Source organism: Cynoglossus semilaevis, chromosome 8 (genome assembly GCF_000523025.1).
Source record: "Cynoglossus semilaevis isolate Cse_v1.0 chromosome 8, Cse_v1.0, whole genome shotgun sequence".
NCBI lineage: Eukaryota > Metazoa > Chordata > Actinopteri > Pleuronectiformes > Cynoglossidae > Cynoglossus > Cynoglossus semilaevis.
Genome location: NC_024314.1, coordinates 28,359,857 through 28,373,086, shown reverse-complemented (window position 1 = coordinate 28,373,086; position 13,230 = coordinate 28,359,857). Strand labels below are relative to the sequence as shown.

The window sequence follows — 13,230 nt, the reverse complement described above, 5'->3', positions numbered from 1 at the left end:
ACTTTATCAAAACTTGACCAGTTTTAGGTGAGATTACGCAATAATCTTAACTCTAGTTAAACAATTAACTTTGTCAGTTTCTTAATGACTCCACGTGGGTAATTATGATTCAAGATCAAGGATTTGAAGACTTTAAAAAAAACGGTAATTATGATTCCAGACCTGTGGTGATGAGGTTTTTTGATAGATTCTGAAAGGAAGAAAAGAAGAGATAATTATGATTCTGTGACATGTTTACAGTGATGTGTGGTACAACTATACTAGAAAAACCCAATAGCTGGCTCTATTTTTATAACACATTAATTAACGTATTAACTTTTGTAATAATCGGTGAAATACATTAAATTCATGTGAGTGAGTAAGTGCATATTTAATCGTTGAGACACTGATCAGAATCACTGCTGCAGTTTTACGGACGATTCCCGTGGAGACGGCTTGACAAACTGCCATACGACAGCCTGGCATACCTTTGATTGGGAATTCTATTTCCGCTCCGATAACGAGCGTCGCGGCGTCGCACATCTCGCGCAGACTGACAGGCTTTCTTGTTGAGAGTCTCACAATGAAGATTGAAGTATGAATTACACAGTACCCTGTATTAGATAAATGGTTCTGCTGATCTCATACATCTTCATTATGAGCCTTGAATCAATGCTTGAAACATAATGGCAGAGTACTCCGTTTGGAAAAGCGCTCCTCGGAGACCCAGTGTGTTTGTGTTGGACTTATTTACCACTGTTAAGTGATTGATCATAGATTTTCCCGTATTCTTCTCACTTTCTTTCACTGTGACGTTTCATATTCATTGAATTTCTTCACACACCAGTGCCAGCAGTAACTGATAGTAAGTGGTGATAATTACATCTATAGATGGATCGTCGGTGACTTTATTATCTCCTCCGTGAACACATGAAGTAGTGGCAGTGATATTCTGTACTATAACACACAGTCAGTCATGATGTGTTGAACAGGCTGACAGTAGTGGAGCCTCGGAGGCTCAGACTGAGGTGACGGAGCAGACTGTGAGCTAAAGGCTGCCTTTTAGACTCGTTACTGTTCCGTACGTTTAAATATTGTGTTCTCCAAATGACATGTTAACCAAATGTTGGTTGTGTTAGTGCAGACATCTTTATCAGAGCGTTATTGAATTGATAGAACTATGATGTTGAAGCATTTCAATGCACCTTTAGAGAAGTATCTTCCAGTGATAGGTTTATCTGTTAATACTTTTTCAGAAATACCTCTAAAACATTCAAGGTGCAACCCAAATAAACCAGGTAATATTGTAATACCAGGCTTGACCACAACAGAACTGGACCTGGACATCTATGAGTCTCTGTCACCTGGACTGGAACGATGCCTTTGTAAAAAAAAACTGGGTTCATTGAACTGGATTTAAAATTATATCAGAGAATTTCAATTCACATCTCATTTATTTACTGACAAACAATGAAGCTTTATGTTTGTATATATTTGTATATGTACAATATATACTTATATTTGATATAAATGTCTACATGTATTTAGATACAGCATGTATATGAATATACATATATAAATCCTATTTTTAGGAAGTAAAATACGTATGTCTACATGTATGTATATACAGCATGTATATGAATATACACATATAAATCCTATTTTTAGGAAGTAAAAACACAAACTAAATATATAATTTTGGATCTGATTGGATCATTTATATGTCAGGGTAAATGTAACAGGAAAAAAAAAAAGATCATCAAAAATGAACATCAACTTCCATTCCAAAATTAAAGACACGTGCCACTCAGTTATCTCCTTCCAATCAGTGACGGAGGGTCAAATATTTTCATTGCAGTAATTAGTCATTAATGTTCAGTTGGTGCCAGCACTGCACAGTAGGAATTAGTATTCCTTCGTTAAGGCCGTCTCCAAATGAAGGTGTCTCACCCAGAATTGTTTGGTCAAGGTTGTATCCACCACAGATGTCGCAACTGCTCGGAATTAATTTGGATTAACGTGACACTCGCGGAATGCTAATGTTATCTTCCTTCTGCTGCTGATGGCCAGACATTTAATTGGTGTGGAGGAGAGGAGGAAAAAAAAAAGTATAAAAATGTTATCCTTAATTTCATATTTATCATAATAGCCTCTGGCAGTCAGAAAGGCGGGGGGAGCGGAAACGCAGTTTTTCCCGCCCTTTACCCTCGTTAGAACTCTCCAGGCTGCTCCTGCATCTCCTGATTATGAACAGAGGCTACCTTGGTGCGCAACTTCATTAAAATCTATTTAAATCAACTTCAGCGGCAAAGTGTTCCTTTTTACAGCATGTATGAACATAAGTCTCTGGGAGCATCATTAGAGAGTAGGAGAGACTCTGGGTGTGTGTGTGTGTGTGTGTGTGTGGTACCTCCTTCTCTAAGTTTGGATAACAAGCTCCTTCACAAGTGTCAACACCCCCAACCAATTGCGTCCGTGTTACTGTAATGTGCCTGACAGGCTGAACGATTGCTTTTGCCTCAGCCTTGATCTGGTTGTTTTGTTCCTGAGTTCAGCAGCCATGTTCTCACTACAAAGTGGCCCTGGTTGCCCTGAAGACAGAGCCACCATCTGGGTCCCAGTAAATACATCACCCTCCAGGAGAGGCCCTTCAAATGACACCGCGCCGTCTCACTAATCCACATCCCTACCTCCCCCATTAACGGGGAAGCGAAATCCTCTGAACTTTGTTCAACCCCCGCACTGTCTCCAAACGTGTGTGCTTTCCCTGAGAGCGTTTTTTTTTTAAGACGTGTTTAAGCGTCTCTAATGCAGAGCAGCATTTCGTTCCCAAACAGAACTGTGCTCAGACTTGTCGGTTTTGTCTGCAGGTATGGGCTTCATTAGGTTTAATGAGAACGAGAATGTGGCCCAGTTCTCTGGGTTAGAACACGAACGCACACCTGGGAAAGGCCTCGACCCAACCCTGACCCTTAAGGTGCAGAGATGTTGACTTAATGTAGGGCGGGGGGGTGACAGGGGAGGGGTGACGGGTTCTTCTGGAAGGTATGATGATCGAACAGCATTTATATCTAGACCCAGATGAACATCAGACTCTCGTGTTCTTCAGATCTCTCTTGGTCCACTTGGAGAACGGCTACATCGGACGAGGTTTCCACCAGTTCTGTCCACAGCTGCAAAACTACAACGTGTACGTTGACAACATCTACGATGCCACCAAAGTGCTGCGGGTAAGAAACCAACCAACCCTAAACATGAGAGTTTTATGGGTGCACAAAAATATCACAGAGGATAAAATGTATTTTGGTATTTTTTTGTGTCTCGTCTCAGATCCAACTGAAGAAAAACAAGGCCTTCAGACGTTTCAAGAAACTACAGGAAGCGCGACCAGAGTTCGACGACCACAAGCTGGAGGATTTACTACAGCTGCCTGTTCTACGTATCGATCAGTAAGTTGGGTTTTTTTTTCTGTGTCAATGAGAAAATCTAGTTCCACCGACTGTGTCAGTCAGCTTTTAGACGTAGACTGACACGAGCCGGGGCGCTGGAGGTTGAAGCCTTCACAAACATGTGAAGTGAGGTTAAGATAGTACAACTCACCTCACTTAAAGCTTTTATTTTGTCAGACCTACTATTTTTATATTTTCAGTTCGTATCTAATTAATTTCTTTTAATGTAGAAAATTTGCTCTGAGTTCTGCAGCAAAGAAAAGAAATAAAATCCAGACCGAAGAGATTCAGTGTTAGTTAGTTAGCAACAGAGAGAGCAGAGAAACGTAAAATAAAAGAAAAGTGTTGTAATTCACACAGTTTTGTAATTACTCCTGTCTCATCTGAAAGTAAGAAACAAAGACAAACATGTCACTGCAGCTGTTCTTCATTTTAGAACTACGTCTTATGTCTGGGAACATTCTGGCTTTGTTCACCATGTGACCAACAAACTGTGGATTTTATATCCTCATATAAAACCCTTTGCTTTGACTCTGGGTGTTTTGTCATGTAGTGACAATGGGAACAATATTGTGTGTTTTTTTTGTGTGTGTAATTAAAGTCAAGACGAGACAAAATTGATTTGCGGTCGTTCCGACATCAAGAGCATCGATGTTGACGGGTCACATCATTTCCTCTTTTTTTTCCTCTGCGGTTGTTTACACGTTACCTGCTACGCTGCACAATGTAAAGTTTCCATGACAGATGAAATTATTCTCATTATTATTATTTCGTGCAGCGTTCACTGTGAGCAGACCGTCCAGAACCTGTCAAATCTCCTTTGTTAAACACCAGCGTTTGTTAGCTGTAATTTCACACGGTCTTGATCTTGCTCGTTAATTAGTGGAACACGGAGAAGAAATGGGCTGAAACGTGCAGCAGATATCATGACACTGGTTTATCAAGCTGCCTGCCTCGTCTCTTAATTAGAGCGCTCTGCGTTTTTTTTGTTTTTTTTTTTTCTTCATCTTTGCGTGTGTACATTTGATCTATCCACACGAGCGAGGAGTCGTCTTTGAGACGAGCACCTTTGACCCGTAGCTGTGTGTTTACCATATGTTGAGTTCCTCTCTGTACCAACTGGAATTGTTTTCACTATTGTTTTCTCACAAATTTCCATGCATCTAGTATCAACAGGAAGTGCAGCGCTTTGACCTGTTGTTTTGAAACTGACGGATGATGAAATGAAAAAAGTAAAGGGATATGACTGGATTCTTTCTGAATGAAGTAAATTACTAAAATTGAAGTACATTTTTTTGGCCCGGTACCAAATGACCTAGGGACCGGCACCAGTCCCCGCACTGGGGGTTGGGTACCACTGTTATGGACTCTTACAGACATCAACACAGATTAATTTTTAAGTGTACTCGGGGGTTGGGTACCCCTGTTATGGACTCTTACAGACGTCAACACAGATTAATTTTTAAGTGTACTTTACCGTAGGGACACCTGGTGGTCACACTAATGTGCCGCGACGCAGGTTGAGAATCGCTGAGTTTAGTTTCGCCTCAGTGAAGTCGCAGCGAGCAGTTGTGTTTTTAGGTGTTTTACCAGATCTGTTGATGTTTCTGTTTGGTGACCACAGGCGACGGTGCAGCCGAGATCGGCTGTGATACAACCTGAAGGAGAGGCTGAGTTTGTTGTTAGCTCGAACGCAGAATCAGCAGGTGTTGAACTCTGGGCAAAAACAAGCCACGAAAACAATAGACGTTTGGCCGAAGGGAAACGCAAACAAATACTGATTGGCCTGGACTTTTGGATTTCATCTGCAAGAGAAAAAAAAAAAAAACATCCCCAGGGTTGGTTGGTTGGTTGTTGTTGTTACCAGATGTTTGTTTATTTTGTGATTTTCTCAGTTCATCCCTGGGTCGTTCACTCACAACACTGTAGTGAGGAGAACGACTGTGATAAGTGGTGAACCTGGTGTATTTGGCTGTAGGAAAACACACAACCAACACCAGATTGAAGATGGATTGGTCTTCCTACAGATGATGTCACGTAAGGTCATATAAGGACAGAGATGTCAGAAAAATGATGAAAAATACGCTCAGAGCATTGATTTATCTTGATTGTTCATGTTTGGTCAGGATAAATTGCGACCATGATTAACTTTGTTGATCGACAGCCCTAAATATTAATTCATTAATTTTTTTGTCAATTTCAATGTACGAAACATTACCTCACAGAGATGCAGATTCATGCTGCTGTATATATATATGTATGAAGTTATAACTAAATGTTTTTGTACTGACCTGTAGTCCCTGGTTAAGAACCCAGTACTCAGTACCAGTTTTCTCCTAAAACCTTGACCAGAGTCCAGTTCAACCTTCTGTCACTTTTATCTCCTTTTAATCCTCCTCCTCCTCGTCGTCATCGTTGATTCATCTCCTCCAACAGGAAACATGTGGGGTGGGTTTTAATTTCTATGGTGATTTAAAGTACCCCGGCCAGGCAATTATCCCAGGTCGGGGTCTTACCTTGCTCTGCCTCCTTGTCTGGGAATAGCAGGAAATTGTTGTCACTTATCACCATTCAAGGATGATGGATGGCAAGCGGGGTTGTGAAGAGTGCAGATACTTACGTGGCTGCTGGGGGAGGAATAAAATCATTGCCTTTATTATGTGGCATTCACTCAGGCCCGCTGAATTGGTGTCCTTCCCACTGAGCCTGCCATTATGACAGTGACGGGGTCTCCAGTTGATTGTGGCAACGAGAGGCAACCTTTTCCGCCTGCATTGACAGTGTTTGTGTCGATAGTAGAGAGGCGACACTCACAGGCGAGGCCTTGGGGATGTATTTGCTCCGAGCTGGAGACCATTTAGTCTAACAAGGGTCTGGCCCATTGTGACGACTCGGTATGATGTACGATAAAGCTGCACACCTCCGACGGTGCATTTGACTCTGTCCTTAATTTATAATTGGCTGTTCCATTATGTGCTCAGGTGGTTCCATCATGTCCTCTAGGCCCACACAAAGTTGTTGTTCTGATTATTTCTTTGGAGAAGAGTGAACGCCGGCTCTTTTTCTCCAAGGTCTACGGCTCTTTTTTAGTGGCATTTCACTCAAAAATGGAATCTTCTCTAGACTGTGTTGTTCTTTATTTGAGCTAAGGACTGCAGTGAGGCTTGGTCGCCACAAGGACTGTGTCTGCTTATTGGTCCTGCCTTGTTGATCCAAATATATATATATAATTTACCTTCTATTAGTGGTGAAAATATTGATACATTGAAATATATACATTATAATATCGCGATCGTAATATTGATACATTGCAATATCGCGATACATTGAAATATATACATTATAATATCGAGATTTTGATACATTGAAATATCGCAATACATTGAAATATATATGTTGAAATATCGCAGTACATTGAAATATATACATTGAAATATCGCGATCGAAATATTGATACATTGAAATATAGACATTGAAATATCACGATACATTGAAATATATATGTTGAAATATCGCAATACATTGAAATATAGACATTGAAATATCGCGATACATTGAAATATAGACATTGAAATATCACAATCGAGATATTGATACATTGAAATATTGCGATACATTGAAATATATATGTTGAAATATTGCAATACATTGAAATATATACATTGAAATATCGCGATCGAAATATTGATACATTGAAATTGAGATATTGATACATTGAAATATTGCGATACATTGAAATATATATGTTGAAATATTGCAATACATTGAAATATATACATTGAAATATCGCGATCGAAATATTGATACATTGAAATATAGACATTGAAATATCGCGATACATTGAAATATATATGTTGAAATATTGCAATACATTGAAATATATACATTGAAATATCACGATCGAAATATTTATACATTGAAATATCGCAATATATTGAAATATATTTGTTGAAATATTGAGATACGTTGAAATATATACATTGAAATATCGCGATCAAAATATTGATACATTAAAATATTGCGATACCACTTTTAAATGGACAAACAGGAGCAGTTTATTTAATTGGCAAAGTTGGTGGAATTATGGGTAAATATTGTTTTGAGAATTTTTTTTTTTTCGAGTCTCTTCATATTTTATTTGAGTTTCTTCAGCTCAGACCGTGGACCAGGTCTTTACGAAGTCTGTTCAATGAATTACCCATAAACCCCCTTGTCATCATCACTGCCCGTCAGACCCTCCTTGTCTCCTAATTACCAATCTGAATCTTTGATGCGTGTTTTAGACACATAATTATCAGAGTGATGTTTTCTCCTCCTCTTCCTCCGCCGTTCTGTACTGAGGTGGTTTTACTGCGTTTACACGTGTTTTGTACTTTGTACCAGGGAGTATCAGGGAGTTTTCACCTCCTTTCTCCAACACGCTCCTTCATTAGAACATCAGAACAATTCTGATGAGGTCATCGTCTCATTATCTTTGCTTTGCTTTGCCTCTAATGAGTGGGACAGGACGGCTAAATGAGAGAGTTACATCGTTTGAAATGTGCCACGATCAGAGTATTTTTCTTTTCTTTTTTTTTTCTTTTTTTTGCTTTAATGAATGTTCTCGACTCCACTCCTTGATAAGAATAAAGTGGGTCCTTTTCTAATAATACCTGAGATGTATTTATTACTACATGATTAGACAAGAAGAAAGAGGTTTTTTTTTTTTTTTTAAGTATCTGGTAATTGACGCCGACGTAATTAGGCCTTGTTTGGCTTTGACTTGGTTTCAAAAGAGTTGGACTTGAATTATCTTGTTCCACCCACGTACTCTCTCTCTCTCTCTCTCCGCTGTGCCAACCTGCTGCTGTCTCACACACTCAATATCACTGCATTATTTTGTTTTACTTTCAACTCGTACTAATTGAGTACCCTCACGTGTAAACAGAGAGGCAGCGGAACGCAGCAGGAAGTACCGCTCGTTCCCGCTCCTGGTGATGAATGCTGCGGAAGCAAAAACAAAGCTATATTTAAACAACATTAATTCAGGAGTTTACCACAGACGGGGTAGAAGCACGCTAGTATCTGAGATAATGAAGCCAGAGTTTAAAAAATGAAAGCAAAGTCTTTTGTACTCCGTGTGTCCGCGGCCTTCTCTGGTAAATGGGCTGTACTGCACAGGAGCAAAAGTACTTCATTTCACTATTATTGTAAATAGAACAAATGTATTACAAGTATTGTTTTTTTGTATCTTTTTGTTTTCAATGGTGCTATGTTTTAATACTAGACCAGAGAAACAGCTTTTTCTAGCCAGGTCTTTTTTTTTTACCCTCGTGGACGTCACTGTCTCCAGGTACATGTACTTCAAATATTCTTCTGGTTCCTTCAAAGTCACGACTCTGGGTTTAATGTTCCAACATTAAGATGTGATGCAGCTACGTCTGGGTCTAGAACGTTCCACTGTGGTGATTTTTTTTTTTCCTGCAGGACCTACTTTTTGTGTATTGGGCTATTGTTGAACCCCCGCCCCTTATGTTGACACATCAAAGTTAAAACACTGTTGTTCCTACAAGTTTGTAGTTATCTTTTAAAATATATATATATATATTAGCGCAGATGTCTCTGTTTGGTGAAAAAGTAACAAAATCTTTCATTAAAATAAAATAACTTTGCAGTAGCTCAGCACCTGTAGGTGGGGCTGTCCCCCCCCACACACACACACACAGTCGTTGCCACCTACTCCCACCACTGGACTGCCTAGTTGTGAGAAGCATCTCTCTGGTCAAACCCATGACCCCCTCCCCCTGAAAATACCCCCCCACCCCACCCCGAACATTCTTCTTAGAAGTCTGTTGGATGATGTTGGTAACAAATACTCACTAGATTAAAAAGCATCTTTATATCAGGAGGAAACGGAGCAGACCTGATGTTCCGTCGTCAGTGCAGAGATAACAGTGATCTTCAACATCATGTAGAAACTCGACTGCTGTTCTCTGCTGCACAACTCTTTAACAAAGTGTCATCAAAATTTAATCCAACATGCCGTTTCTGTGCGGTTGTGTTGTTGTCGTTGTCGTTGTCGTTGTTGTCGTCGTTCTCCCCCACACTGTACACACAAACACCGTCCCACTACATCGTTGTCACCGCGACACATGTCTCGTCCCGTTGCTGCCACCAAACGGGGCGCTCTGAGTGGTGTGGAGGCTGCTGGCAGCACTAATGGCCACTCTCATTGGCACCGCTGTGTCTCTAACAAGGCCAGACTGCACAGACAGAGACAGACACTGGAAATCAATGGTGATTGTCAATGCATTTCAAGGTAACATCATCCTTTAGTAAAGAAGAATAAAGATTTTTAGGGGCAAGCTGATGCTTCACTGCTGTTACTTTAGATGAAGACAGAAACTGAGGCAGTGACTTACTCCTTTAGACAACAGAGAGATTTTTTTTTTTTTTTAATAATTTGTCAGTACGGGTTGTTAAAGCAGTGTTTCCCAACCTTTTCTTTTGAGCCACAGCATATATGTATCATCAGGAAAACCCCACGGCACAGCACCAAACAAAACGTGAAGTGAAATCTAAAAATCTTCAAGTTTAAATGACCTCATCATTGACCTCAGCCTGTTTAGTTGAAGACGACGCTGATATACTGGCAGGAATTGAAGAAAGACACAAAGATCTTCTTCAACAGCTCTGGTTATCTTCTTCTTTTTTGTTAGTTTTCATCTGCTGCCCCCTAGCAGAAGAGGATGTAATTGTTCTGCCTTTCATGCTTTGACGAGCAAAGACAAATTAGAAAATAATAGTTTTCAGCACAATTAAGTGAAATTAGCACAGTGGTTGCGAGTCAGTGTTGTAAGATTCTAACCTGAACTCTAATATATATGCATACACACACACACATATATATATGTAAAATGTACATATTTCTTCTCAAATTATGAATTAATTGAGGTAATGATAGCAGTACGTCCTTCAGAATTTGACGTCTTTGTAACATCTAACAACCAAAGCAGGAAGTTAGTAAATACATTTTTTTTTCTGTTTCTCTGCAGCTACAAGCATTTTTTGCAAGACCTGGCTGCCAACACCAGTCCAGACGATCCAGAGTTTGAGCAGCTCTCAGGTAAGTCAGAGACGCATTAGGATTCCTGAAGTTTAGAATAGGGGTTCTCAACCTTTGGGTCGCGACCCAAAAGTGTTAAAAAAAAAAGGTGGTAGTTGAAAAATCTTTTACGGTGGGTCACGTGTGTCTTTGCCAAGAAAAAAAATCAGTGTTGTCTAGTCACACTTTTTAACAGTAGGTGGCGATAATACCCCATAATCTGAGTTCAACCACAGACGCACAGGCTTTATAAACACATGCTAACTGCTAACACAGGTACCACTGACTGTGTAGAATGTCAGTTGTCTTCCACAGAGGTCGTCAAAGTTCAACCTGTAGAGTTGACTGGAAGACGACTGGGAAACTTGATGACATCACAGAAGTGTTTGTACTCGATGGTACTCGAAGTATACTGTGATATTTCATTTAATTAATCTGAGAAGTTGAAAAAATTCTCTTTGATTTGGGTCACGACTCGTCATCACGGGTGTTGGTGGAACCTGAAGACGGGCCAGTCTAGAACCGAGGGTTTGGAACAAACTGGAACAAACCAAACCCACGTAGAATGAGTTCAGACTTTCATCAGCTGAACATATATAACAAACTCCACATAAGAGTAAAAGACAGCCCTCGTTATCTCCATTTGAGGAACAAAGAATGTTTTTTTTTCTTCTCCACATCTCGCTCTCATTTGTTGTTATTGTCACAGCGCTCGGCTAGTGGGGAAATGAAAGCGAGGCGCGGCCCCATATGCGTCTTAGTTCTAGTTTGATGTGGATTTTGACATAATTAATTGGGAACAGATCAGAGGATATTAAGCTGGGAGTTATATTAATAAATAAAGTCTCGAACATCAACACGTATCCTGATAATGACTAATTTCAGTCGTCAAATAAACAGCAAATCTCTAGTGCGGCCGTACACATGGAATTATTTATGTGTATCAATTAAAATCTCATCGCTGACGTGCCGGCTTTGCTAACAAATTCAATCAGCCCTGACTCAGAGATGAAGGTACATGTTCTAAATGCACTCCAACATCCTCTCTCTCTGTTCCTTTTCTCATTAAACATTTCTTTTCAAACTTCTATGTTTTTTTTTTTCTTCTTCCTGTTTTTCAACTTTTAATGTAAAGACAAACTTTTTTTTTTTTTTACTTTTTTTTTCTGCTGCCGGCCAGGATGAAATGGAATAATTTTAAAACGTTGTATCTAATTAGACGTAGTAGGAAATGGAACCACAAGAGGCCGAGTTGTTGTTGCTTTTGTTTTTATCTTTTCTTAGTCTTGGCCGCCTTCCCACAGGCATCCTTTTGTCTGTGTGTGAAGTGCTGTTAGGTGGAGTGGGCTACATCTGGGCTGCGACCCACTGTTGTTGTTGATCAGCTTTTAAACTAGTCATTCTTATTTACATTCATTTATTATTACTCACTTGTAGTTACCAGAGAATCGCTGCAGTTTTTTTCTCCTTTTTTTTTTTTAAATCCCTAATAAAGCTGTACAGAGTTGGAAACTCCAGCTCCTCCTGCTGGCCAAGGAAGAACTTTAAGAAAACTATTGTTTTCTAAAACTTTTTTTTTTCCTCCTTGATATCAAATCTTGCAAATGCCTGCAAGTCTCAATCTCAAAAATGTTAATGTGTTAATGTGTTATTTGAGTGTCCGGCCCCCAAGTGGTGTCTGTCCAGAAAAGAAATTCTGTCCCTCTCACAAATATAGTTGGTGACCCCTTGTCTACGACCTTTACTTCAGTTAATTTTGCGTTTATCAAACAGAGGTAGACAGTGATCCTCAGATCGTCTCCTCTTTCACAGGTTTTTTTTTTTTTTACCAGGTGTTAAAATAATGATCATATCTCCACAGCTCAGGTCTGAACTCACTGTCGGTGCAGTTAACACAAAGTCTCGTCTCACAATTTTCAAACGATGAATAAAGAGCTGTGAGACGGGGAAGTCGACTCCAGCACGTGTAACAGACCAGATGTATTATTAACTCCTCAGCCAGAACTCAGTCGAAGAATATACCGTAATTAGGAGCTGTTGTTTTTCCTAAGCAGGCAACGGAAAATGATTCCACCCAAGCACAACAAAGGGGAAAGGGAAAAAGTCTACACGGATGCCTTGTTTGGTTTACATTGTAATTGTTGTGAAGTTAAGCGAGCCAATTAGACCGTGATTATTTTGGTGTAGAGACGTCGCCCCGAGGATGAAGTTCATCTGCCGATTTCTCCGTGCTCGGAACAGAAAGGCGGCAAAGTTGAGCTTGAAATTAGAATCCATCTGTTTGTTGTTATTTTGGAGCGCGTTAATGATGTTCGCTCTAAATGTTTACAGCAGATATTATGGCTGACGCGCAGTAATTGGATTCTTCGCGTTCCCGTTTTGACGATTTGCCTCTTTGTTGCGGAGCAAATACTTTTAAAGCTTCGGGGAAGTGAAACACAGTGAGGACAGCGGTTGTTGAGATGGAGTTAATGTAGGAACCATCGACAGGAACCATCGACGACAGCAGCAGATGAGAGCCAGTGAAACTGTCGTTGATGTACGAACCTGAGACGACTCAGATCTTATATTTTCAAATTAAATCTTAAATTTATTAACATGTTCCTCTGAACACTTCACACCCAGGACCATGAAGTAAGTTCTGTGGACGGGGGTGTGAGAAAATATTAATGCACTGAAATAATGGGGTATTTCATTTCACCTTACCATATCAGAGGG

The 13,230-nt window shown here is 39.9% G+C and overlaps 1 protein-coding gene across 1 annotated transcript in view; it reads left to right on the top strand.

Annotated features, from left to right (window-relative positions):
• The window catches only part of arhgef39 (Rho guanine nucleotide exchange factor (GEF) 39), a 29,144-nt gene that overhangs the window by 2,427 nt on the left and 13,487 nt on the right, over positions 1-13,230 (top strand). Inside the window, exons 4-6 of the mRNA XM_025057170.1 lie at positions 3,089-3,209; positions 3,310-3,428; positions 10,463-10,533. Of these exons, the coding sequence (XP_024912938.1) occupies positions 3,089-3,209; positions 3,310-3,428; positions 10,463-10,533 (311 nt within the window). The remainder of the gene's footprint in view (positions 1-3,088; positions 3,210-3,309; positions 3,429-10,462; positions 10,534-13,230) is intronic.